This window comes from Cebus imitator, unplaced genomic scaffold (assembly GCF_001604975.1).
Source record: "Cebus imitator isolate Cc_AM_T3 unplaced genomic scaffold, Cebus_imitator-1.0 Scaffold592, whole genome shotgun sequence".
NCBI classification, from domain to species: domain Eukaryota; kingdom Metazoa; phylum Chordata; class Mammalia; order Primates; family Cebidae; genus Cebus; species Cebus imitator.
In genome coordinates, this window is record NW_016107907.1 from 598,649 (window position 1) to 625,189 (window position 26,541).

At 46.1% G+C, this 26,541-nt stretch overlaps 1 protein-coding gene across 1 annotated transcript in view; it reads left to right on the forward strand.

The window, feature by feature from the left end:
- DIS3L2 (DIS3 like 3'-5' exoribonuclease 2) overlaps positions 1-26,541 on the forward strand; it is a 386,191-nt gene that overhangs the window by 338,469 nt on the left and 21,181 nt on the right. Inside the window, exon 14 of the mRNA XM_017516523.2 lies at positions 10,454-10,533. Coding sequence (XP_017372012.2) covers positions 10,454-10,533 — 80 coding nt within the window. The remainder of the gene's footprint in view (positions 1-10,453; positions 10,534-26,541) is intronic.

The following is a 26,541-nucleotide window of genomic DNA, read 5'->3' on the forward strand; positions in this document are numbered from 1 at the left end:
TGGGATTATAGGCAGGAGCCACCACACCCAGCCAGGAAAGAGATTTATTACAAGGTATTTCTTAAGACAAAATCTGGTGAAAATAGAGGGACATATTAACCCACCCTTGAGGAAGACAGGCACTAGAGAGCCAAGCTCACATGATCTATACACATGACTTTCTTCTAGCCTAATCTGATTCCAGGATAAAGTGTAGAACATCTCTGAGTGAGTGGAGAGCCAGTCACTTGGGCTGCTTCTGTTTCCCTTCCCTTTGCTGAGTGTGTGATTGAAGCTGTGTAGCAGCCACTCTAAAGTGGGAGGCTTCTACAAGGTCTGCAGCATGGGTAGGACCACTGCCGAGGGCAGGACCACAAGCTTTAGAAAGCAGACAGATAGGTAGCAGAATCATTATATTCTATATGCAGGGAAATCTAGACAGTGTCTTTCCCAGATGCACAACTATCTCTGTGTTGGAAGGGGAGATATGCAGTTCTTGCAGTCAGCACTGATACTTTACTGTGGAGGCAGCTTTGGGTAACTCTAGTCCCTGAACAGTAATTGGCCTGAGGCTCCTGAGCTCTGAGCACAAATGGTTTGATATGGTGATGTTCCAATACAGTCACCCTCTTTGGCCATGAAAACCCTCAGAAATGCTCCAGCTTTGATTAGGATGAGCAGATTGGCTGCACTCTCTCTCCAGCTGGCTACATGTGACACACACAGACTTGCTTGTCACACTTTGTATTCACTGTTGCATATTGCTCAGGCATGTGAGAGGCAAGAACATGGCCCAGTAACTGGGCAAGACCTGATCAGGAAGCTGCTGAGGTAAAGGCTCTCCCATTCTGCTAAAGGAGACCCTGGGACCAGGGACGAGCTCTCCTCTGCTGGACTCACGCAGTAATACAGGTTGTGTGGGACAGTGGTGAGCAGAACTCTCCTGCCATAGACTTGCTGGTGAGCAATGGAGTCACCCTCAGAAGAGAAGGTGGCCTGACCTGGGGGCATGAAAGCTACCACCAGGCCCTTTTCTCCTGGGACTGGCTCCTTCCTACAGAGCAGCCCTCCCTGTGGGTTGACCAGAGCTCTAGAGACAGACGTTTTTTTCTTCTCAGAAAGTAAAACCTCAGCATTGAAGAATCCTTGTCCTGTCATTTTTAACCTTAATGAGAACAGAACAAGCCTCTGGAACAAGGTGCAGCTCAGTTAGGAGAAGTGGCTTTAAGTGAAAACACAGCTGTGGGGTTTACAGACAGCACTGCAGGGAGGCGTCATCCAATGGGAGCGGCCAGCCTCGCTATAGACTTTCCAACACTAATGAATCGGGAACTCCATGCTGAACAGGGTTTAGTTTGATGGGTCCCTGTGCCAGCAGAAGGATGTATTTTTCTTGAAAGACCAAGGTGCCAGAAATCTCTATGATTACGTTACTGGAGCAAGGTTCTTTTTTGTGGTTTGTGAAGTTGAGCGTCAGGACTGCAGGATTCTCTTGCTCTTTCTCACTCTTATTTTTTCCAGGTCAGAATCAGAGCTTGGGGTGGGGAGGAAAATCCTGCTGAATGAGCAAGTTCTTTCTTAAAAAGCTCTCTCCAAGTCCAAAAAGACTTCAGTGGACTTAGGAGAAGGAAATTTAATACATTGCCATAGAATCATTATTAACCAAGTTAAAGCAAAGTCCACAGCATCTTTGTCTTATAAAAGAAAGCAAAAAGGAGATGGAAAAAAAAGAAATGATACTTAGGAAATCCAAACCAAACATGAGCACTAAAGAAGAAAAACTCAAGATCATCTCTGAGAATGTAGAGATTTTCTTCTAAGCAGATTTTTCTATTAAAAGCCGAGGCTGCAGGTAGAATTAACTTTTCTGATTTTTTAAAGTCTGCCATAAATGGCATACCTGAAACGTTTGAACTGTGCTAGGATTTGCCATTCTCAGCTTAAGGAAGAGTTGGATACCCTGCAACACCCAGTCAGTGGACTGGGGAAGAGTCAACCGTGGAGAGGCTGGAGGCTTCCCAGGCTGGCCTTGACCTGTATTTGAACCTTAGTCCTAATAACTAGCAGATTGAAGGAAATTCACAGGCCTCCTGGAGAACTCATGTTGGTTTGAACTGGCCAAAGAACTCACAGTGTACTTTTACCAGTGACCTCCCTCATTACGCGCCTGTGAGGGGAGCCCTGAGCTAGCATCCTAGGTTCCCTGCTCATTCATGGAGTAGCCTGAAGAGAAAACTGAATGACTGTGTCCTGCTGGGGCTGTAAGTACCTTCCGGGAGATGACCAGAGGGTGACCTGGTTGCCCATGAGAGGTCTTCTTGGAGGTACTGTGGACAAAACAGGGAACTCTTAAATTTTATAACTTATTTTTTGCCCTTCCAAGGTCATGCCAGAAGTTTTCCAAAGCCTCAAAACCTCTGATGTGGTGTTTTCCCTAACTGATGGAATTTAGTGCCTAGTGGCCCTTGCGTGACATTCTCCAAGTGTGGCTGTTGGACAAAGCTGCCCGTGTGTCTGGGCCAGCCAAAGACGTACCTGCTCAGTAGCCCAGAGGGACCTCTGGCATGCTTGCCTGGCCATACTTTTCTGTCTTGTCTCACCGCTCTTCTGAATGTAGCCTGGCCCGCTGGCTTCACCAGACTGGGATTCAAAATAAGGTCACCTGCCTTTTAATAGTTACATTAAATGACTCAGTGGGCACCCTTCCTCCTGCTTACCTAGGACATTCTTTCTACCCCTAAGTCCTCCCTGAAGTGCCATCCCCAAGCAGCAATAATCTGAGAAGCCTGAGGAAGCTATACATAGTCCTCAGTCACTCATTCTTGTTGCTCACCTGTTGCCGCCTGCTGGGACGATGGCCTTGCTGTCTCCATTGCCATCCCACCCAGAGGGCTCAGAAGGGCTGAAGGAGGGCCTCTTAAAGGCCCAACAACCCCACCAGGGTCTGCATCCCATGTTTCCACAGAGTCTGGGGAAAGATTCTCTTTTCCCAAGGGTCCTCGTCCCTTCAATTCATCCAGGCTTCTAGAGCTCACCCACATGATTCCCTGGGACCCCACCCTACAGCAAGAGGCCTAGGTCCAAAGGGGTCCCAGTGGAAGTCTCATTCTCATGCTCTGGCTGTCTGGAGCCTGCCCTCCTGTGTGACCTCAGCCTGAGCCCCTGAAGGAGAAGGGTCTTCCATTTTCTGCCCTAGGGAGACTGACCTGTCCTTGTTGGGATGAAAGCCTTGCCTCTAACTGAACCCATTTGAAGTCTTCTTCCCTCTGCTGGTGAAAGCTGACAGAGCAGCCTTGTTACTGCCTCCTGGGTCCTTCACTTCCTTCCCTCTTCACCCAATACCAGGACCATTGTGCAGTTGGAAACTGTCCACCTAGGGAAGCCTATTCCTGGGGAAAGGATTGGGTAGTGGTGAGGTACTATAGAGGGAAGCATCACCATCTCACTTGACATGGCAGCTGCCTCTGGAGAAAGACCTTGTGAAGTCTGAGTGGCTGCCATTCTTGCAGGCTGACTTCCCAAGCTGAGCTGCTCTGTGGGTTGGTCTCTGCAGGCAGTGATTCTGCTGCCTGGTTGCTTGCGGTGCCTGATACATAGAAAGTATCCAGTGAGCACGTGGAGGGAAGGAGCTTGTGCCTCTTCAGAGTGCTGATGAGATGGCAACACCTGAACACTGAGAGCATCTGAGCCACAGCTTGTCATCTGGTGACAATTACTGAGCAGAGGGCAGATGTGAGGCAAAATTTATTTACTGGAGAGAAAGGAGATATTCTTTCGAAGGGATAACATTGGACATCTACTGTGACAGTGATAAGGACACTGAGTGCCCAGGAGACCTAGTGAAGCCACCCTTGGACTCTGGGGGAAAAGGCTCTGCCTCCAGCATCCCAGCAAAGGGAAAAACAAAAGATCAAGGCCACTTGTGCAGAGGAGGGACAGGCAGGAAGGGCTCCCCTGGAACCCAGTGGAGCATGAGAAAGGGCACAGAGGCCTGAGGGAGCATGGCCTGCTCCGAACTCCTCAGGGAGGTGGACCACGTAGGGGGAGTTCACGGAGCTCTTTGGAGCCAGAGAGTGGCCCTTCCCTGTCCTGTAAGACTCTTGTTGTCCGCCTGAGGGCCTCCCTGGCTGGCACACCCTCCTGCGCACAGGCCCACCTTTTTCCATTGCTCTGTTACAGTCCATATTTGTTCATGTGAACAACCACCCTCCAGAGACCCTGGGCTGCATTAAATTCACTTTTATATCTCCAGCAGCAGGAAGCCATCAGAGGTACTATAGAGGGAAGCATCACCAGGTTTATGTTTCAGGAAGATAACAACTAGAGAGCGGATTAGGACAGCAGAGCCAAGGGAGTGGGGACATACACTGTGTGTCAGTGTCCTTAGGAGAAATGTGAGCACAAATTACACAAAGGCAGTAGAGGTCCCAAAGGTGGCAGGGACCAGGACTGCCTCCACCAAGGCACTGGCTGTCGACTTTGTCAGTCTTTTGAGTCTGTATCCTCCATGAGTTGGCTGTCTTCTCAGGATGGTGGCAAGCTGGTTGCAGTTCTGGCCTGTGTGCCCAGAAGCACTCAACAAGCATCCCCTCATACCTCATCAGCCTTGGTTGGATCACACATCCATTCCTGAACCAGTTTCTAGGGCCAGGAAATGCCATGCCCTGATTGGTTTGGGTTTCTTACCTCAGAGCCGTCAGGTCCAGCCCTGGAGCTAGAGGCTGGGTCTTCTTCCCCTTGGACCCTCTATACTGGGGAGCAGGGCAGGGGAGTGAATAGCTGAGTGAAACTAGGGCATCCTTAGCAAGGAGGAAATGCCTGCTAGATATGCATCCATGTCTGCTACAGGAACCAGATGGACCCATTCATTCATGTATTGAACCTTGCACATGGTGAGCACGTACACACACCTGCATAGTGGTGGGGACATACTTTGTGGAAACAGCATACCATCCTCCTGGGTGAATTTCAGTCCTCATGAAGGATCCCCCACTCATCCCTACCCAGACCCTTGACTCTCCATTCCTTGCTTTTCTTTTTGGATTTTGTTTTTGACCAGCTATCTCCAAGGTCAGACACACGACCTGCTCTCTGACCATGCCTCAGCCACTTCAACTCCCTTACCCAGTGACTCCCACACTCCTCTCCTTGACCTCTCAGACACTACACCCAGTGGTTAGCAACATGGACCACACTTCAGCTCTGCCTTTGGGCCAAATATTTAATAAACTCCCCTGTAAAACAGAGGTAGGAACCAACCTTGCAGGGCTGTTGCGTGGATTAAATAAGACCAGCGTGAGAGATGCTTAGGACAGAGGACGTGCTCAATAAATATTAGCTCCATTCAAGACATCTGTCACCGAGCCACTAATGTTTTCTTCCCATCAGCCTCGTTCCCATTTATTCCCTTCCTGTCCCCCCATAGGTCTCCTGGTCCACATGCTGCTGTATCCTATCTCCACTCCCTTACCCCTTATTCTCCCATTAAACCTGCCTGGGAGATACTCAGCTTGGACCAACCTAACTTTCTTTATGCTAATGTCTAGCTCGCTAGAAAACAATCAGCAGTGGGACAGATGCTTGCTACAGTAACTTCAGATCCTGTGGCCTCAGGGGGATCCAAATCCTCCTTGGCAATCCTTATGGCTCCATCGAGGTCAGCTGTTTCTCCTGTTCTCCAAAGGAGCAATCTTAAACCTTCATCACTTTCCTTAAACTTCTTCCCCCATCATACTCCCCATTCCTTGCAGATAATTTGTCTCCTAATTCTCAGGAAATAACCAAAAAAATCATACTAGGACATTCTAAATCCCCCCTGCCTATCCACAGATCACACTGTTATCCCTGCTCATCATCCTTCCTCCTGCAGAAAGGGGTTCCACTTTTGTGTTGGATCCAATCCCTCATCATCTCAGAGACCTTGAATCTGCAGTTCTCTCTTTCTCTCTTATGTCTTCTATCCCATCATAGTGCCTTCTTCCTGTCAGCATTTGAAAAAGTCTCCATTGTCTTTAAATACACTCCCTTCCACACCTTCAGTACATTCCCACAGCCTCATCCTGTCCCATTCCCTTTCATGAATCTTGCCTCTTCCCTAGCACTGACTAATTTGCTAAGAGTTGTATTCACTCATGATTGCCATTTCCTGGCTTTCTGCTCACTTTTCAACCTGTCACCCCTGATCTCTGCTCCCAGCACTCCCTGCAAGGGTCTTTTCTGGTAGATCCAAAGGAGTCCTTGTTTGGGAATGTCCTCTGTTACTTGACCTTTTAGAAGGATTTAATGCTGCTGACTGCTCCCTCCTTAAGCATGTTCTCCCCTTGGCTTCCTTAATGTCAGAACTCAGAACTCCATAGCCACTCCCCAGTTTCTGTTGTCCAACTCTTCAATACAGGTATTTCTCAGGATTCTATCCAGGACCCTCTTCTTATCCCTCCACGTTACAATCTTGCTTGTAAACTTCAGAACAGTATATTCAGCAGCCTGCTGGTCATCTCCGCTAGACGCCTCTCAGGTATGTTAGAATCAGCAATCTCAAACTGAACTCCAACTCTTCTCCCAAACCTCTTGTCCTTCCTTGTCAGGGTGAGCAGCAATAGCATCTGCACTGCAGCCTGAGCCAGAGAGTCCTGAAAGTTATTGTTGACTCTTCCCTCTCTCACCGACTTTATATCCAGATCATCACCAATCCTGTAATGCTGGTGAGGCTGGTGAGGTGAAAGGAATGTGGATTTTGGTTAAAATTCCAGTTCTAATTGTGGTTCACACAAACTACTTAACCTTTCTCAGCCTCAAGTTCCTCATCTGTTTAAAGGAAATAGTAATACCTAATTCAAGTGGTTGTCAGGATAAAGGAAAGCCTTTACTTGGTAGGTGATAATGGTTTGGCTCTGTGTCCCCATCCAAATCTCACCTTAAATTATAATAATCCCCACATGTCGTGGGAAGGACTGTGGGAAGTAATTGAATCATGGCGGTGGGTTTTCCCTGTGCTGTTCTCGTGATAGTGAATACGTCTCACGAGATCTGATGGTTTTATAAATCAGAGTTCCCCTGCACAAACTCTCTTGCCTCTCACCACATAAGACTTGCCTTTGCATCTCCTTTGCCTTCTGCCGTGATTGCAAGGCCTCCCCAGCCATGTGGAATGTGAGTCTATTAAATCTCTTTTCTTTATAAATTACCCAGTCTCAGGTATTTCTTTATTAGCAGTGTGAGAACAGACATAGAGTAGGCATGTAATAAGTATGAGTCCTCCATTCAGTAAACATGACTGGTCTTCTGTTCCAGTCTTCTCTCTCCTCCACCACATCACCACTTCTACTGACTTGCCTTGTTGTGTACATAGTTTCCTGACTTTGAGGATCCCCCTGCAATTAGATTTCCCACAGTTCCTTCATGACTAAGGACTACAGCTTCTGTCTGATCACTTGTTTTTCACCTGGTCATGGGAGATACAGCATTGAGTGGGGTCTGGGAGGCAGATTCCAGATGTCACTGGCACATAGATGTGTATGTATTTCCAAGTCTTATCTCTTAGCTGTCTCCAACACTTCATCTGCACTGCACCTCTGTAGGCCAGATCCTTATCGTCTCATTGGGCCACTGCAACAGCCGCCTCTAAGGCCTTTCTCCCCGCCCTCTCCCACTTCAGCCCTTTTCTACCTGACCGTCAGAGCTGGTCTTTCTGCCCTGAAACCTGCCATGGCTTCTCTTTTCTGGTGAAATGAAGTTCACACACTCCTACGTGTAGCCTGCCTTGCCGGCTCATCTCCTTTGCGTGCTCGTGCCAGCCCAGTGGGTAAGTTCTCTCTCACCCAGTGCCCTCTTGGGAGCAAGAAGGATAGGAGCAAAAAGGATGCTTAGATACAGTTGAGAAGCTGCATACTGTACTTCCTGGGTCTAGTGGCTAGTAGGACAGGCATAAGACACTCAGCTAAGACCAGCCATCCAGAAAACAGAGACCAAAGACACAGGAAACCCAGGAGGGCTTAGAATTCTGTAAGAAAGAATTGGCAGTCCTAAAATAAGGAGGAAAACATATTAGTCTTCTATCAAAGCAATGTATGCTTATAAAGAATTTGGAAAATGCAAAAAAGGTAATCACCTGGAACTTCTCACCTAGTGATAGCCACTGTTGCCATTTAGGTATGTTCCTTCCAAGTCTTTTTTTTTTTTTTTTTTTTAAGACAAGAGCCTCGTTCTGTTGCCCAGCCTGAAGTGCATTGGTACAATCTTGGCTCACTGTAACCTCCACCCCTCAGGTTCAAGCAATTCTCATGTCTCAGCCTCCCGAGTAGCTGGGACTACAGGATCAGCTAATTTTATGTATTTTAGTAGAGATGGGGTTTTACCATGTTGCCCAGGCTGGTCTCTGAGCTCAGGCAATCTACTGCCTCAGCCTCCCAGAGTGCTGCGATTACAGGCATGAGCCACCACATCTGGCTTCAGTCTTTCTTCTAGGAAGTCTTTGAACTTTTTTACATAGTCTTCATGGTACACTGTATAATCACGTGCACATCCTGCTTTATCTCATCTGTCCAATGTATTTTTCCTGGGTTAGTAAAAATTCTTCCTAGGCAACATAACAACTGCCTGCTACTCCATGTGTGCCTACAGGATGGTTTGTTTAACCTTCTGCTATTGCTAGACTTTTTAGTCTTTGCAATAAATAACACTGGGGGGAACCGTTCTGCAAATAAAACTTTTCTTCCTACATTTCTGATAATTTTTCTAAACTATAAATCCATAACTTAAATCACTGAGTCAAAGGATATGAAAATTTCTAAGCAATGCAGACTCAAAATGGGCAGAATGAATATAGACCTGACCTCAGCTGCAAAGAGAGAGGTAAAGAGAAAAGGGTTGTAACTAATAGATGCTTTTAAAATTATTTTTTACTTCACAAAGGAGAGGGCTGGGAAGATTCAAGTGGTGCTCCGTAGGGAAAACATGCCTTTAACTTGAAGTTTCTGGCTTCATGATGGTCAAGAAGGGCTTGTTTCTGCTTTTGTATTTTCATCTGGGTCAGTGAGAGGACAAACCATTCCTATGAGTTCCTTTCCCACTAAGGAAGAGGAAAGTCGTCCAGTATCTAATGATGCAGATCATTAGTTGTGTTCACAGCCTTGTAGTTAAAAAAAATTTATAATAATGTATCCTCCTAATGTGCAGTTAATTTTAGTTAAAATTTCCCTGGTGCTTTAAAAACCCAGTGAATTAATAAACATAGTAATTGGCTTGCATTTGGAATATTAAAGCTGTCATAACCAGCTGGCTCTGGCAAGACATGCTGCACCTCCCTGAGCTCTGTTGGGAGTTCAGCACTCACCTGAGCACTGCTCTCTGGAATCCAGAAAGAAACCAAGGCCTTACCAGCCCTCCTGTTCCTGGTCTTCCATAACCGAAGAAAGCTAATGAGCGTCTCAAAGTTAACCTGTCCAGAGTCAAATTTCTGACTCATCAGTCCTTAAATTCAGTCTTTCTCTCAGCACCACCTGGCCGGTGATTTGGATTCAAAAGCTTGATTTCTTTCTTTCTTTCCTTGCCACTGCCAGCATCAAATCCACCAGCATATTCTGTTGATTCTACTTCTAAAATGTGTCTCCAGTTGTCCATTTCTCTCCCTCTAGTCCCAGCCCTCGGCCACTCCCTGACTCTGTAGTGGCTGTGTCCCACAGGATGTCGCTCCTGCTCTGTGGTCTGTGGTCTGCAGTTGGCGCTGTAGCCAGAGGGATCTTGCCGAAATAGATTTCTGATGACCTCATCCACTCCTTCTTTTTCTCTTCTTTGCTGTTAAGGTAAAGGCCAAAAATTAAAAATTCCATTGTGGCCAAGAAGGTCCTGCCCTGAGTCACCCACCATGTACCTGGATCTATCAGGGCCTAACTTCACTAGCCATCCTGCAGTTCCTGCAGCTCCTGCCCCAGGGCGTCTGTACGCACTGTGCTCTCTGCCCAGGAGAACCCTCTCCACTCCCCGCTCCTCCTGATTCAGAGGAGCCTTCCCTTCTACCTGTTCTATCCAGGTCAGGCTCTTTACTTTTATAGAATAATGGGGATTTTTTCTTGCTTCAGAGAACCTATTTTAATTTGAAGTTCTACACATGTATACATATTCATTGGTGTGACCATTTGATTGCCATCAGCCTTCTCTGCTAGACGGTAAGACCCATGAAACAGGCTGCTGTCACTGTTCTTTCCCTGTCTGCTAGCTCATGTCTAGCAGAAGGTAGGTGCTTAATAAATGTATTGATTGTATGCTGAGTGACCAAGTAGAGTCCTGGTGATAGTCATCATTGATGATGAGGTCCCTGTAAGGTGTGGGCTCTTCCCAGAGAAGGCAGGCCCAGGTTCTCCACAACACATTGACTTGAGGGAGTGTGACTTTGCTTGATTTTATTTTTTCATTTCAGCTATTGGAGCAAATAGAACATGCTGCCTAAAATTTATTTTTCTCTTCTCTCTCTGTTCAGCTAAAGCTTGCTTTCACTCTGGACCATGAGACCGGATTGCCTCAAGGATGTCATATCTATGAGTACCGCGACAGCAACAAGTAAGCCACTCAGTGGGAAAGAGTGTCACTTCCTGTGTGTGCAGCAGTGGTGCCTGCGGGCTTTCTGACACTGGGCTTCCATTGCTAGGTGGTTTTCAGGAAGGGAATGACACCTTTTACTACTGCACTAGAAAATAGCCGCCGCAGAAATAGTCCTCTTATAAGATCTCTTTGCCCCTGAGTATAGAAGTTGGAGTGTTGTAGAGGAGCAGCTGTGGTGTGATAGAAGCAGATTCTGAAGCAGACCTTCTTCCAGGCTCCAGCCATCCCCCAGACCCTCCCCACTCTTAGTCTCCAGTCCTGTGCCTGCTTGTTTGGTTCACTGTGTGACTTCGGCTTTGTTGCAGTTGTCCAGTTGCTATCTGTCTACACTTAGGTTTATGGGTTTTGTTGTAATTGTCTACCTTGTGAATTTTATATTAATAGTTGGGAGATTTCTGGGTGCTTACAGAGATTTAAATTGGTGGCCTTGTTAAAAAGGTGGCACCTGGCATAATTTCATAGTGCCTCCTTTCCACATCACAGACTGCCTCATTTTTGTTTTCCCCTGAGACGGGGTCTTGCTCTGTCACCTAGGCTGGATTGCATGGTAGAATCATGGCTCACTGCAGCCCGAAATTCCTGGGCTCAAGTGACACTCCTACCTCAGTTTCCCAAGTACCTGGGACACAGGTGCATGCCACCACACCCAGCTAATTTTTTAAAATTTTAACAGAGACAAGGTTCTCCCTCTGTTGCCCAGGCTGGTCTTGAACTCCTCAGCTCAAGCGATCATCCCACTTCAGCCTCCCAAAGTGCTGGGATTACAGATGTGAGCCACTGCACCCAGCCACAGACTGCCTCCTTGACCTTGTATTTTTGTTTGTGAAACAGTGAAAGTGGTGGTGAGTGAAACGCAGGGGATGTGCCCTGATGATGATGGTGATGGTAATGATGGCAGCCACCACTGAGCATCTCCTGTGTGTTAGGCACAGTACTGAGGGCTTAACATTTGTTATCTCGCTTAACCCTCATGACAGCCCTGAGTGTGTTCTTTTATTATTGTCATGTTTGCAGAAGCTAAGGTCAAGGGAACTAAAGTAATTCACTCGGGGTAACTTGCCACAGCTGTGAGAAGCAGAGTCAACATTATGTTTACTCTGAGGAAAGAATAGATGGAAAACAGTTGACCCATAGTGGTACTTAGAAACCCCAGTCAATGACAAGAGCAGTCCCAACCTGGACTTGAGGAGAATGTAGTCTAGAATGTACTCTGGTCTTATTGTCTAAATATCTAGGCTGTTTATACAGTGGAGGGAAACAAACAGGTGCGTGCCAGTAAAACTGTATATTACCTTCCAGAAGAGAAACGTCAAGACCTCTTGCACTGTTACGGGTAGAAGATAGGCTACTGGCTGATGTCATTACCACATCTCCATTGAGAGTACCTTCAAGACATGATAACTCTTTGTAATTTATTTTTAGGAGAACTCCATAGTAAGCTATTGTGTACCCCTAATTAATCATAGGAAGGATTGACCAGACATCCTTTAACAATTCTGATTGGACTCTCTGCTCTTTGGGAAAAGGTTGCAGAGTTTTTGTTCAATGGGAGAAGGGCACCAGCTCTCTGTCCTTTAAGTTTATGTCTTAGCTGTTCACATATCCAGTAGCAACAACTTAGATTGTCTTTGACTGTGAGAAGAGAAAATAGCCTAGCTCTTTATATATATATATATATATATATATATATATATATATTAGAAACAGTGTCTCGTGATGTTGCCTAGACTGGTCTTGAACTCCTGAGCTCAAGCCATCCTCTTGCCTTAGCATTCCAAAGTGCTGAGATTATGAGATTATAGATATGAGCCACCATGCCTGGCCTAGCTGTGTGTCTTGGTCTATCCATAGCTCCTAGCATATTATCAGACCAAGCAATGTAAGAAGATAACTTAGGGTTTATAAATATGAATAAGTTTTGGCTCCCAAAAACCTATAAAAGAAAGTATATGTGTAGGAAGTCAGATAGGAGCCATGATCTAGAAAAGTATGGTGATCAAACACTTCAGTGACTGCTCTCTCTGGTTCTCTCTTACTTGTATTAGAGTCAGTCTTAGGGTTCATTCTCGATCCTTAGACAACTTTCCTAACCTCTCTGAGCCTCTAGTTTCTTTCTTTTTCTTTTTTTTTTTTTTGAGACGGAGTCTTGCTCTTGTCATCCAGCCTAGAATGCAATTGTGCAATCTTGGCTTACTGCAACCTCCGCCTCCCAGGTTCAAATGATTCTCCTGCCTCAGCCTCCTAAATAGCTGGGATTACAGGTGCCCGCCACCACACCTAGCTAATTTTTGTATTTTTTAGTAGAGTTTCACCATGTTGGCTAGGCTGGTCTTGAGCTCCTGACCTAGGTGATTTGCCTGCCCTGGCCCCCCAAGTGCTGGGATTATAGGCGTGAGCCACTGTGTCTGGCCTGAGCCTCTAGTTTCTTGATCTGTTCAAAATAGTGGAATTAATAATGCCTCTCTGGCAGGATTGCATGGGGCTCTCTAGGCGGGATGTCATGTTGAAGTGTGTCATCACCAGCCTCACGTATAGAATGCCTCTCCTTCCCAAAGAGAAAAACTAGCTCATGACTTCCATTTTCCCAGAAAGTCTGCAGCTAACAGCGTACTGCTGAGGGAAGAGGCTGGTGTACCTGCCATTCACAACCTTCTGTTGTGTATGACACTATCAAAGGCAGACTCCTGCCGGGCGCAGTGGCTCACGCCTGTAATCCCAGCACTTTGGGAGGCCGAGGTGGGCAGATTACCTGAGGTAAGAAGTTCGATACCAGCCTGGCTAATATGGTGAAACCGCATCTCTACTAAAAATACAAAAATTAGCTGGGCATGGTGGCAGGCACCTGTGATCCCAGCTACTTGGGAGGCTGAGGCAGGAGAATCGCTTGAGCCCAGGAGGCGGAGGTTGCAGTGAGCTGAGATCGCACCATTGCACTCCAGCCTGGGTGATAGAGTGAGACTCTATCTCAAAAACAAAAAACAAAAACAAAAACAAAATCCAGAAGTATTAAAAAAAAAAAAAGAATAAGAAGAAGAAGAAGAAGGAAAAAAAGGCAGACTCCTCTCCTCACTTATGAGTTGTGAAGCATGGAGGACCCCACAATCCTGACTATGGCTTCTCTTCTCCCCCAGACCCTTCCCTGCCTGTGTTCTCTGTTTCCATTTATGGTCATTTTCCCTAAAACACCTGAATCCAAATATTGGTGTGATAGTGGCATTTAGGAAATGAAGATATTCAGCCCAGACCCTTGTCTCAGGCCAAGTAACGTGAAGGCAACACCAGCAGAGAGAGGAAATTCTACAGATGAAAAAGCTAGCTTGAATATTAGTTTGATACAACTGATTATTGAAATTACTGCTTTTCCCTTTTGGATATTCCCTTCAGTACAATTTATAATCATTTTAGCATTCATCTCTGTTTGCCATATTCAATCCGTTAGCAAAATTGTTCTGAATAAGTGCTGAGGCTGTTGGATAGTTCTCCCAAATAGTCTTTGCTTTCAAATGGAATGGCCTGGAAAATGGGCACTCCATTTTTATATTTTCTGGATTCTCTTAGTCCTTGGTTAACTGGATTCAATAACAAAAGCAGGTAAAGTTTTCTGCAACAGAGAAAAAGGAGGTGGACCTCGGATCCATGGGTGGTGCCTGATAGCTTTGATTCTTGGCTCTATGTCATCCTGTTCTCCTTTCATATAAAGGGGCTAATGTCTGCCTCTGGGGTTCATCTCTGATGTGACTTGAACCTGACTTCTCTAAGGCTAGAGGCACAGTCTCAGGTTAACATTCTTAAAGCTCTGAGGTCATTAGAAGAAAGCAAGAAGCTGTCCTATTGTGTCTTGTGTTCAACTAGTAAAGCTTTCCACCTTGAATTATTTTATCAGCCTCCCAAAAGCTGTTCCAATCTGCCTCTAAGAGGTGTGAGGTCTCACCTGAGCCCCCTGGCAGATACCACCATTCACCACCTGTAGACCCAAGGGCCACCTTCTTTTTTTTTCTCTCTTGCAGAAAACATTACCTGTCTTTAATTCTAAATCCAGTTAATCATGGAGTGATTGAGAGCCGTTGTCAAATTGAAGTTTGGAGGTCTCTTGTTACAGGACAAGGAAGAAGGCCTTCAAGAGTGAATAAGTGATTTGTGAGAATTCAGTTACACATTTATGAAGCCCCTGTTCTGTACAGTGGGTTACGTGGGAGAGGCAAAGATATATTAGACCCAGTGCATGACCTCAGGGTTTGTGTAAGTAGCAAAGCACACTCCAGTACCCTGTGGGATGGCGTGCACCTTGGCAGTAGTAGGAATCAAGTGCTGTGACAGTGATGATGAGGAAGGTGAATGTGTTTGACTTTGGAGTTGCTCTGTGGTTGGTGGTGACCTTCACAGACAAGGGGCTTTGTCCAGAAGGCTCCTTTCTCTCGATCCCCACTGCTACCCTCCTTCTTACTGCCAGGACTGTGGAGCTGCTTTGCAAGCTATTTTTCTTGTTGTTAGCTTGTTGGTCTCGGGGCTACCCTCTCTGCACCGTGAGTGAGCGTGTGTATCTTTTCCTTCTGGTTGCTTTTTAGACCTTATTTTTATCTTTGGTGTTCTGCAGTTTTACTACATTATGTCTGAGTGGATTCATTTTTAGTTGTATTGTTTAGGACTCAATATAGTTCTCATTTAGAAATTTTTATCTATTATCTTTGAATCTCTTTGGTTCTCTCTAATCTCTCCTTCTGGAACTTGCTAGAAACCCACTATCTTATTTCATCTTTCCTCTCTTTTTCTGTTTCCGTATCTGTTAGTGTTGCGTTGTAGGAAGCTTCCTCAGAAGTGTCTGTCACTTTCTTCTCCTCGTAGCAGTGTACTATCTCCTGTTTAATAACCCTTCCCGATACGAATGTTTTAATTTAATTTTATTTATTTACTTATTTATTTTTTGAGGTGGAGTCTCACTCTGTTGCCCAGGCTGGAGTGCAATGGCATGAGCTCAGCTCACTGCAACCTACTCCTCCTGGGTTCAAGTGATTCTCCTGCCTCAGCCTCCCAAGTAGCTGGGATTATAGGCATGCACCACCACACCCAGCTAATTTTTTTTGTATTTTTTGTAGAGACGGGATTTCGCCATGTTGGCCAGGCTGGTCTCGAACTCCTGAGCTCAGGTGATCTGCCCAACTCAGCCTTCCAAAGTGCTGCGATTACAGGCATGAGCGACTGTGCCTGGCCTAATGTTTGGTTTTTATATGTAATTTTCTTTTTTTTTTGTTTGTTTGTTTTTTTTATATATATTTAATTTTTAGAGGGTTCTGTTTGTGCTTTTGAAAATCAGTCTATTAATTAATTAATTTTTTGGTGTCTTAGTCTTCCATTATAATTTCTATTCTTTCTTTTATCTCCCTAATTGTTTTGATTGTATTTATTTTATAGCCTGTTTCCAGTTGTTTGGAGATTTTTAGTTCTGGTTCCAAGAATGCCAGTTCTCTTATTTCTTGTGTCTGTTGACTCACCCTTATGTGGTTCATTTTCTCTTGCAGTTTGTTTTTTGTCATAAGATCATTTAAAGCTGTGCACAGTGGCTCACACTTGTAATCCCAGCACTTTGGGAGGCTGAAGTGGGTGGATCACCTGAGGTCAGGAGTTTGCGACCAGCCTGGCCCACATGGTGAAACCCCGTCTCTACTAAAAATAGACAAATTAGCTGGGTGTGATGACACACACCTGTAAGACCAGCTACCCAGGAGACTGAGGCAGGAGAGTCACTTGAGCCTGGGAGGCAGAGGTTGCAGTGAGCCAGGATCAAGCTACTGCACTCCACAACTCCATCTCAAAAAGATTATCTTAAGTAGGGATTGTGTTTAGTGGGAGTTCCACATACTGTGGGTTGTGGATATGTTACCTCATCACGTTTGCATATGTTCTGCCAAGACCTGGGGAGGTTCATGGTCCTGCAGTTTGGGTGTTAACTCCTTGGCTTAGGAGTCCCACCTCCTGGGTAGTCCACATTCAGACTCCACACCCACATGCCTTGTGGGCTTGGCATCTCCATTTCTCATAGGAGATGCCTCTGGTCTGTGCCATATACAGACATTCTTCTGCTCTGTCAGCAAGGTCTTCCTGGTTCTTTGTTCAAAGACCAACAGCCCCCAGGATCCTGGCTTTATGTGGGGATCTCAGTTCCAGTTCCCATGCACAGGTCTTCTGCCTCCTGCATGCATTCAAATCTTACCTCCTGTAACTGTATCAAACTCATACTCCCAGCCCCAGTTGCCATGGAAAAATTACAGCTGCGACTTAATTTTTTTTTTCACTTCATGAGTCTGGGAATTTCCCCATTATTCTTCTGTACTCAATAATATATTTAAATTATTCTTTTTGTATATTTAATCTATCATTTCTGTATGTTTGTGTTGGGAAGGAGGTCCACATCAATTCAGTCTACCATCTTGTCAGAACCAGATATTGGAATAAACTTAAAAATGTTCATTCTTTTAGCCAATGTATAGAGAGTACCTGCTGCATGCCAGTATAGTTCTAGGCCCTGGGACCACAGAGCTGAATAAACGCCAATGCTGCCAACAGAAGCCCATGTGCCAGTGGAAGGGACTGGGCACTCCTCAGCAGCAAGGCTGCCCTGCCTGCCTTACAGACCCATCCTGTCCTCCTGCCCCGGCACCCTGCATGCTGTCTGTACCAGATTACTTCAAGCTCCCGCGTACAACGTGTCCCTGTATGCTCATGCCATTTCCTGCTTCTAGAACATCCCTCTTTCCCAGAACCTCCTGCCCACCCATCTAGGTAACCTCTGCTTCTCCCTCCACTCTCAGCTAGGTATTTCTCTGGGAAACCATTCCACACCCCTCACAGGCACCACCAAAGCTGGGTCAGGTGTGGCTTCCCCGTGGCCCTGTGCCATGCCCGTCTGCTCTATGTCAGCTCTTAGCACCGTGCCTTTCAGTCGTGGGTTTACTTGTTGACTTCCTCCAATGGGCTGATGCTTTTGAGGTAACCATCTTGTTGTTTTCATTTCAGTACACACAGTGCCTAGTCCACTACCAGCAAATAATGCTTGATGAAGGGAAGGCACAGGGCCTGATTTAGCCCTTTAGGAAGGGAGGGAGCGTGGCTACTGGGGAGTCAAATTTCTTTCCAACTTTGTGTTTTCATTTGCTGTAGGATTATGATGATAGTCACATACGGCATCAGGGAAACTGTCTCCGTGGATAATTATGAATTCTGAAGAGCTAATGTAGAGAAAAGAGAAGCTGTAAAAATGCGGCTTAACTCTTAAGTGTAGTGGTAATTACAGTCACTTATATCAGTTTCTTACCATTTCTTGCTGGATAGTGAAGCACAGCGATAACCATGAAGAGCATTAAACATGTCAGACAAACTTGTGGAAGCTGCATTCGATTGCAAGGCAATCTTGCATGACATCTAGACTTTATTATCCATGTACCATAATCATGACGGGAACTACCACCTTCTGAGTGCCCTCAGACATCAGGCAAGGGGCTTACCCAGGTTCTTTCTAGTCTAAAACCATTCAAGAGGATATTCACAATAAAAACTAAAAGTAAAACCAGTGAGAGTCTGAGAGGTTTTATTATTTTCACAATTTTACAGAATAAAAAATAAAAGCAGGCCAGGCGCAGTGGCTCACGCCTGTAATCCCAGCACTTTGGGAGGCAAGGCAGGTGGATCACGAGGTCAGGAATTCGAGACCAGCCTGGCCAACATAGTGAAACCTCATCTCTACTAAAAATACAAAAAAAACTAGCTGAGCATGGTGGCACCTGCCTGTAATCCCAGGTACTTGGGAAGCTGAGGCAGGAGAATCACTTGAACCTGGGAGACGGAGGTTGTGGTGAGCCGAGATCGTGCCACTGCACTCTAGCCTGGGCAACAGAGTGAGACTCTGTCTCACAAAAATAAATAAGTAAATAAATAAATAAAAACCAAGACTGAAGAGTCTGAAGAGGCTCACCTGCCAGGTCCACAGAGGTCAAGGGCAGAACCTGGCTGCTGCCCCAGTTGTGGCAAATTCCAAAGCCTGTGCTACGCCTTCATGGAACCTGCCTTTCTCTCCACATCAGGAAGCTGCAGGGAGTGCTGATTCCAGCCTTTTCTAAGCAGGCCTGCTCTGGAAGGCTGCCTGGGAAATTCTGGGATTTCCAATCCCCATGAACCCCAGGTTAGGTGGGCAGCTTCTGACTTGTCATCAGAGTCCTGGGTTAAGCCAGTCACGCTGCACAGCAGGTCACCATCCGCTTGGTGGTGTGTGATATGGCTGTGTCAGCTATAAAGATCTCATAGTTTTGGGTGCAGTTACCCTGAGTACCTGCCTGAGTGGCACTTGTGGTAGACCCTGGCAGACCCAGGCCCTAGCTTTGGGGTGCCCGCTCACATGTCCTGCTGGCAGTTGTGCCTCACGTGGTCCCAGCAGTGAGACCAGCAGCTGCTGGCAGATCCCGTGTCCCTGCGGACCTCTCAGAGTCTCCTTTACGCTCACAGCCAGGTCCTCCGCCTTACTCCAGTCTTACTCTTTACTCTTAGAACAGGTTAGTTTGTTCCAAGAGAAAACCTTTCACTTTTTCCTGCCTAGCTACCTGACTCATTGGGACCCTGAAATACACATCATTAAACTCACTAGCTGGCCTCTAGCTGTATGAGAGAGAGCTGTACTGTGGGATTGATTTCCCTCCGCTAAAGTGTGTGCTGCATTCATGAGCCTGCCTTGAAGGACAGTACTACCTGCAGCCTTCCAGAGGATAGGGCAGTTCTGGGCTGCACATCCTCTCCTCAGCTCACAGGTAGCGCAGGCCACTGTCCTGTCTGGGTAAGGACACCTGGATTCTCTTCCCCAGCACCCAAGCACATAGTCTTTTCTGCTTCCCAACATGCCTCCTGCCCATGGGGGCTTAGCCTGCCTGGTATCCCCCGGGGTCTCAGAACACACTCTCTAGACACAATAGACCTAGAGAACCAACCCTGAAACCACACTGTGCTTCTCTCTCTGTTGTTCTGTGTTTATCATGGAGGATGTGGTGGGTTATTTCAGGTGCTCCGACAAGTGGACCCAAGCAGGATTAATGTGCAAGAGATGTGTTGGGGGAAGGCCTGTGAAGGATGAGGGGAGGGAACAAGGGCAGGCCCGGGGCTTCCTTCACCTTACAGCAACCAGCCCTTGTAGACAATGTGCTTCCCAGGGCTTTCCAGTGCTGGCATCATCACAAAGTGACTCAGGGGCTTCTTCCCAGGTCACTACCGGCGAGTCTTTGAGCAACTGAGCCCAGCTTTGTACCCAGGCCTGTCCCTGCCCACGTACCACCCAGAAGAGCATTGCCTTTGCCCCCTAGGTTGTGAGTGAGCCACTCCCCAAACTCCATCTTTCTGCCTCTTTTCTCACACCCACTCTTGTCCCACTTGCGTCAGTTCAGATCTGCAAAGAAGCAGATGCTGAGATGGGACTAGTTGCTGAGAAGCATGTGGAGGAAGATGCCTGTGAAGGATGAAAGGGGAGAGAGCAGCAGAAGGCAGATCCTTCAGACCTCGACACAAGTCTGGCCCTTGTGAAGGAATCTGGGAAGGAAGGAGGGCCGGGTAGGGAGAGTCTCAGGCTATGGCCCAGGTTTTCTTGTTTAGTTTTGTTTTTTTGAGACAGGGTCTCATGTTGCCCAACCTGGTCTCAAACCCCTGGGCTTAGGTGGATCCTCCTACCTCAGCACCCCCACCAGCTAGGAGGACAGGCCTGCACAAGGGCTCCCACCTGCAGCCCAGTTTTAAGGTTCACTGACGGGAAGTCCTCAAGCCAGAGCCAAAGTTGCCTCCTGGAGGATCCTCATATCTTGCAGGACCTGGCCTGCATTAGCACCCAGGAGGCAAGCTCCAGGAAGTGTGGCTTCAGGGGAGATGCAGCGGTTGGCCAGAGCACTTGCAGTTGGGGACATTGTCAGTAGTAGATCTGAGTGATGCCTCTTCCTGGCTGCGGCACTTGAGAAGGGGACAGAGGAGGGTGTTCCTGGATCAAGTCCTGCGTCTAATTAGTTTCCCCCTCTGCTTGGTTCTTTGCCTTTTCCTTCATCCTGAATAAGCAGCAGAAATATTTCCCAGCAGCCCTGACAACTTCAAACCAGCACCAACACTTCCCAGTACTTTGGAAATGACACTTTCTGTCTGCACCTTGGAACTGATGCCAGCTCCTCAGGCTGAGCGGCAGTGTTACCTAAGAGCCATTTATTGCAGAGGGCAAGAGCCTCCAGGCCTCCCAGACACTGCCAGGTTAGCTTAAGAAGGCCTTTCTTGTTCCTGATGAAACCCTAGTTTAGGAGAAAGGGGAGCTGGAAATCAAGAGGAGGGGTTTGGGAGAAGTTGGAAGTGGCGCAGCCAGAGAGGTGCCAGGAGTGAGCTCATGGGAGCAAGCCTGCAGCTGTATTGTGCACGTGGGAGTCAGCCACTCACAGTGCAGGTGTGAGCTCACTGTTCCACCACAGCCGTTAGTGTTTGGCATCAGCACAATGCAGGCACAACTCCTGTTTCCACGGCTGGATTCGGGTAGTGTTCAGTGAAGGGGGTGTCTCTGCACCGTCCATCCACGCAGAGGGATGGCCATGGCTCTTTATGCTCTGCTCTCCTCACCTCACTCCACATAGCAGCAATCGTGATATTTTGTCTGCTAACATGCAGTGCTTCATTTAACCTCAGTTTTGTCTATGGGAAGAAGAGAAGAGGGTATGAACACTTTCATTTTAGAGAGAGAGAAATGGATGCCCTGATAGGTGCCCTGTGCAAGGTCAAGCTGTACATAAGAAGACCATCCAGCAGGCTTCTCCCTGGATACTACCCAAGCTATCTGATGCAAGCAGGGGTGGGGCCCTAGAACAGCTACACAGAAGTGGCACTGAGTTGTCCATGGGTCCAGGAGCAGGGAGGGCAGCAAGGCCTGGGGCAGCACAGCTGCCTCCTGTATTGCTTCTATCGCCTCTGTAGTGACAGTCACCTATTCTCCTGCGCATGGAATCTGAACCACAAGGGGCCAGGACAAGGAAGAACTCTTTATCAGCTGTGTTGAGTCAGTGCCCATTCCCCACCTGCTGGGAGAACCAGGGAGGGATAGAGTCTGAAGTCATGTTTTATGGCACCCAGTTACCTTGGCAGAGGTTTCCCATGCTGCTGAGCTGTGATGCTCAGGACCCTTTGTAGAAATCACAAGACCCTCGGCTCTTGCTGGCTTTCTGAGGCCAGAACTGATCCAAGCGAGGAAATGTGGAAGCCACAAAAATCAGCAGATTGTGCTAGCCACAGACCAGTTGCATACATCAGTGTACACACGCAGGAACACTGGTCCATGTCTCAGCGTGTAGTGTGACTTATGCATTCTGCGATTTTTTTCTGTAGTGCACATACTGGAAATTAGATTTTTATAATCTTACTTTGTAAACTTATCTCTGAATTATGACATGCATAGGGAAAAGTATACAAATTATAAAAATCTAATTCAAGGAAACTATTAGAAAATGAACACATCTAAGTCAAGAAAGAGAATATGGCCAGGTGTAGTGGCTCACACCTATAATCCCAGCATTTTAGGAGGTCAAGGCAGGAGGATTGCTTGGAGCTCAGGGGTCTGATGCCAGCCCAGGTAGTTTAATGACAATTAACAAAAAAAAATTATTAAAAAAATAATAAGTAGAACATTACAGCCTCCAGGAGCCTCCCATGTACTCCTCTCTCCTCCCAAAAGGATACCACCATCGTAACTTCTAACCACTATAGATTGGTTTTGTCTGGCTTTGAACTTCATATAAATGGAATTATTTCCTGTATTCTCTTTTGTGACCAGCTTTTCTCTTTCAGCATTATGTTTGTGAGAATTCATCTTTGCTGTTGCATCTAATAGTCCATCATTTTATCCAATCTGCAGTTGTTCAGTCAATGTTTGTGTTGTTTCCATTTTGAAGTGATTATAAATAATTCTGCTTGTATATGTCTTTTGGTGCACATATGCATGTGTTACTTTTGAGTATGTAATAGGAGTGAGATTGCTGAATCATCTGTAATTCCACAAGCAGGGTATGAGAGCTCATCTATTTATTGGCCATTCAGTAGAGTACGTTTTCAAATTTCTTGCCTATTTTTCTACTGGGTTTTCTGTTTTTCTTCTTGATTTATAGTTCTCTATATTCTGGATATCAGTTCTTTGTTGCTTATACGTGTTGCAAATATCTTCCACTGTGTAGTTTGCTCTTTTACTGTCTCTGGTATCATTTTAATTAACAGAAATGCTTCGTTTTAATGGAGTTCAGTGTGTCAATCTTTTTATGGTTAAATGCTTTTTGTATCCATTTAGGAAATCTTTGTCTATATTCTAAAAGAATCTACTTAGAATTGATTTTTGAAAATGGTACAGCAAGCTCATTTTTTTCATATGGATATCTATTGACCAAGCATCATTTTTTGAGAATACTTTCCCATAGCTTAGCACTGCCACCTTTGTCAGAAACGAAGTACTTATATGCACAGGTATGTTTCTGCACCCCATCTGTCTCACTGCTTTATATGTCTATTCTTGTACAGTACCACACTAGCTTAATGTTTGTACCTTTATAAAAATCTTGATATCCAGTAGAGCCAGACTTTCCAACTTGAACTTCTTCTGTAAAGAGCATCGACACTATTCTTGGCCCATTCCATTTCCATATAGATTTTAGAATCAGATTGTCAGTTGCCACATACATGTACACAAACTTGCTAGGATTTATATTGAGATTGCTTTGAATCTGTAAATCAATTTGGGAAAAATCAACACATATAATAATGAGTCTTCATAGGCATGGTATCTCCCTCTATTTAGGTCTTCTTTAATTTTTCTCAGTACAATTTTCTGTTAGAGCTCTTGCTTATTTTCTTCTAGGTATTTGATTTCTGGTACTATTTTAAATGGTATTTATGAATTTAATTTTCTCTTTGTTGCTGATACAAGGAAACACAGTTTATTTTTATTGACCTAGTTGTCATCAGTGACTTTCCTAAATTTATTTATTAGGTTCAAATAATTTGTAGATTTTTTTATAACAATATTTCAGTTCAGTGTAGATGCTTTTTTATTTCCAATGTACCTCATCATGTCACCCACAAATAATGACAGTTTTACTTTTTTCCTTTCCAGTTCTCATGCCATGTATTTCTTTTTCTTGCCTTATTGCACTGTGCAGTATTTCCTGGACATAATAATAACAGGCATTTATGTCTTATTCCTGATCTCAGAGAGAAGAGTTTTTACCACAAACTCAGTCTTAGATTATGAAAATTTTTACTGTCATTTTCTTTAGTATACACTTTATTTGATTTTTCCCCAAGATGAGTTTCCAATTTGGGAACGATTTTTTAAAGTTTTAAGTGGTGATTTAGGAGATAGGAAAGTGGAATCTGGTATTTTATTTAAGTGAAAAGGAACTAATATTTATCACGAGACTGCGACTCTTCATTTTAACCTTGTGAGGAAGTTTTGCCCTGGACATTTTATGGAAGGATCTCATGGCTGTACATTCAGACAGATCTGTTAGACTCTTCTGCCCTCCTTCCTGCTCCCTGATTCCCTGGTAGAATATTGAATGTGTAACCCCTGAGGTCATAAAAATATCACTTTTATCATAGATGACCTAGAGAAAAGTTGCTAAACTATTAATACCTCACAGGTATATTCAGCATCTTTTCCTTTCCCCAGTAACCTCCTTCCCCAAATCTCCTTATATCCATTTTAGTGTGTTAGTCCATTTTCATGCTGCTTATAAAGACATACCCGAGACTGGTAAGTTTACAAAATAAAGAGGTTTATTGGACTTAAGTTCCACATGGCTGGGGAGTCCTCATAACATGGCAGAAGGCAAGGAGCAGCAAGTCACATCTTACAAGGATGGCAGCAGGCAAAGGAGGGCTTGTGCAGAAAAACTCCCATTTTTAAAACAATCAGATCTCATGAGACCCATTCACTATCATGAGAACAGCATGAGAAAGACCCACCCCTGTGATTCAGTTATCTCCCACCAGGTCCCACCCATAACATATAAGAATTATAGGAGTTACAAGATGAGATTTGGGTGGAGACACAGAGCCAAACCTTATTACTCTGTCACCTGCCCCATCCCACCTTTCCCTGATTTCCATTGCCATAGAAAGGAGCCCTTTGGACCTGCCTGTGCCCTAAAGGGATCGAGACCCAAACCAAGGCTCTGGGGCTGGAAAGAGCTCTGTAGGCCAAGGGTGTCTCCCATTATTCTCACACCCCACCTTTTGCAGCTCAAATAACTACCTATGGATGCCCCAAGAGATTTCCCTACGAGACAGAAATTATAGGACACCAGGAACTCTCAAAACTAGATACTTCAAAATTCTCAAAGACCTTAAAGAGTCAATGTTTTCTTTGTTGATTTAACACAGAGTTGCATTAAGCAGATAACACTTTCCCTTTCTTGAATAAGATTTCCTCTGGGTTACTTTGCCGTTCCCTTTCCTCATCTTTTTGAGATGGACTGCAGCTCCTTCCATTCTGGGGAGCCTCCTGGGGCTGCAGCAATCCAGCATGACTTGGAGCTCTTTGGGTTTCTTTCCCAGATACTTCATAGCACATGAAGATGTCTTCTTACCAGTGACAGAGGGTGGCGAGAATGAACATTTTTCTTTTCCCTGTATCTATACCTGCCACACCCATACCTTTCTCAGAAGGTCCTGGAATGACTCGTTTCTCTCCCTCCTCTCTGGGTGTTTCTCCAGCCGCAGGTTTGCATCCCCAGGGGGAAGTGGCTCTCTGGTCCCTCCTCTAACCTTTTTAAGCAGATGGCACAGCCAGGCAGCCTTCAAACCCAAGGAGGCTTGCCCCTTCCCAAGACTTCAAGGAGTTCTAGAAGAGGCTGTGATATTCAGGCCAGGTCCCTGTTTAATGAACAGGGACACTCAATTCCTGGCAAGTGGAGTGAGCGCTTCCAGCCCCCTCCCCACCCCCATACCAGTGTGCTGCCCCAGACCCAAGGCATGTTCAGGTCCTTAAAGTAGCAGATGCCTCTGCTGTAAACACCCTCACTCAGGAACGGGAAGCCCAGAGCCCAGGCTCCAGCCACAGAGGCCTCAGATACACCCTCAAGGAGGTTAGCCCATAAAAGAAACAGGTCATAGGATTGCATGTTGGGTCTGAGCCTGAAGAAAGGTGCCCGTGGCTGTCACCTCCTGCAGCTGCCTGGCAGGTAACCAGAATGTGCTTGGCTGTCTTTGCTTTTGGCCGTGCTGTCTGTGCAGAAGTGTTTCTGATCTATCTTCACGCCACTCCCAGCTCTCTGGGGCATTGTGGCTTTTTCTTGATGGTTGGGCAGGAAGCCGCTAGAGCCCAAAGGAATTGCTGTGCTTGATGACAGACAGAGGCTATCGATGGCTATAAATCGCCTAGTAGCTGCCTCACATATTGAAGAAGAATTGAACATGTTTGCTGTCTGTTCTGCGGATGCTTCTCTGATGGCCAGAACACAGCTGGGAAAAGATTTCATAGAGTGACTCAGAGCAAGCGCCCAGCTCATGCCCACTGAGTTAAACAAGAGGAACTGGCTGACTTCCGCAGCTGCTCTGAAAGCCCAACGCAGCAAGGCCTGGCTGAGATGAACAGCTTAGATCATTCCACTGACTTTGGGCAACCCCCAAGCTGACCCCATGTGACCCACACCTGTCCCAAAGCTAGGTGAGACCCAGGGCCCGCCCTCCAAGCCTGGGATACCAGTGGGGGATAGTTAGCAAATTGGAGAGTGGACTGTGATGAATGGGTGGACAGAGATGGCAGAGGACGTGGCTCATCTCCGGGGATCGGGGAACCCGCTCTCAGCAGCCCCCTTCTCTGAGTGCCCTGGCATTGCTGTGTATCCCAGAGCCCTGGCACACCACTGCAGCCTCACAGTAGCCTCCTCCTCTGGGCAGCGGCTCATCAGCTTCCAGCACAGCCCTTGT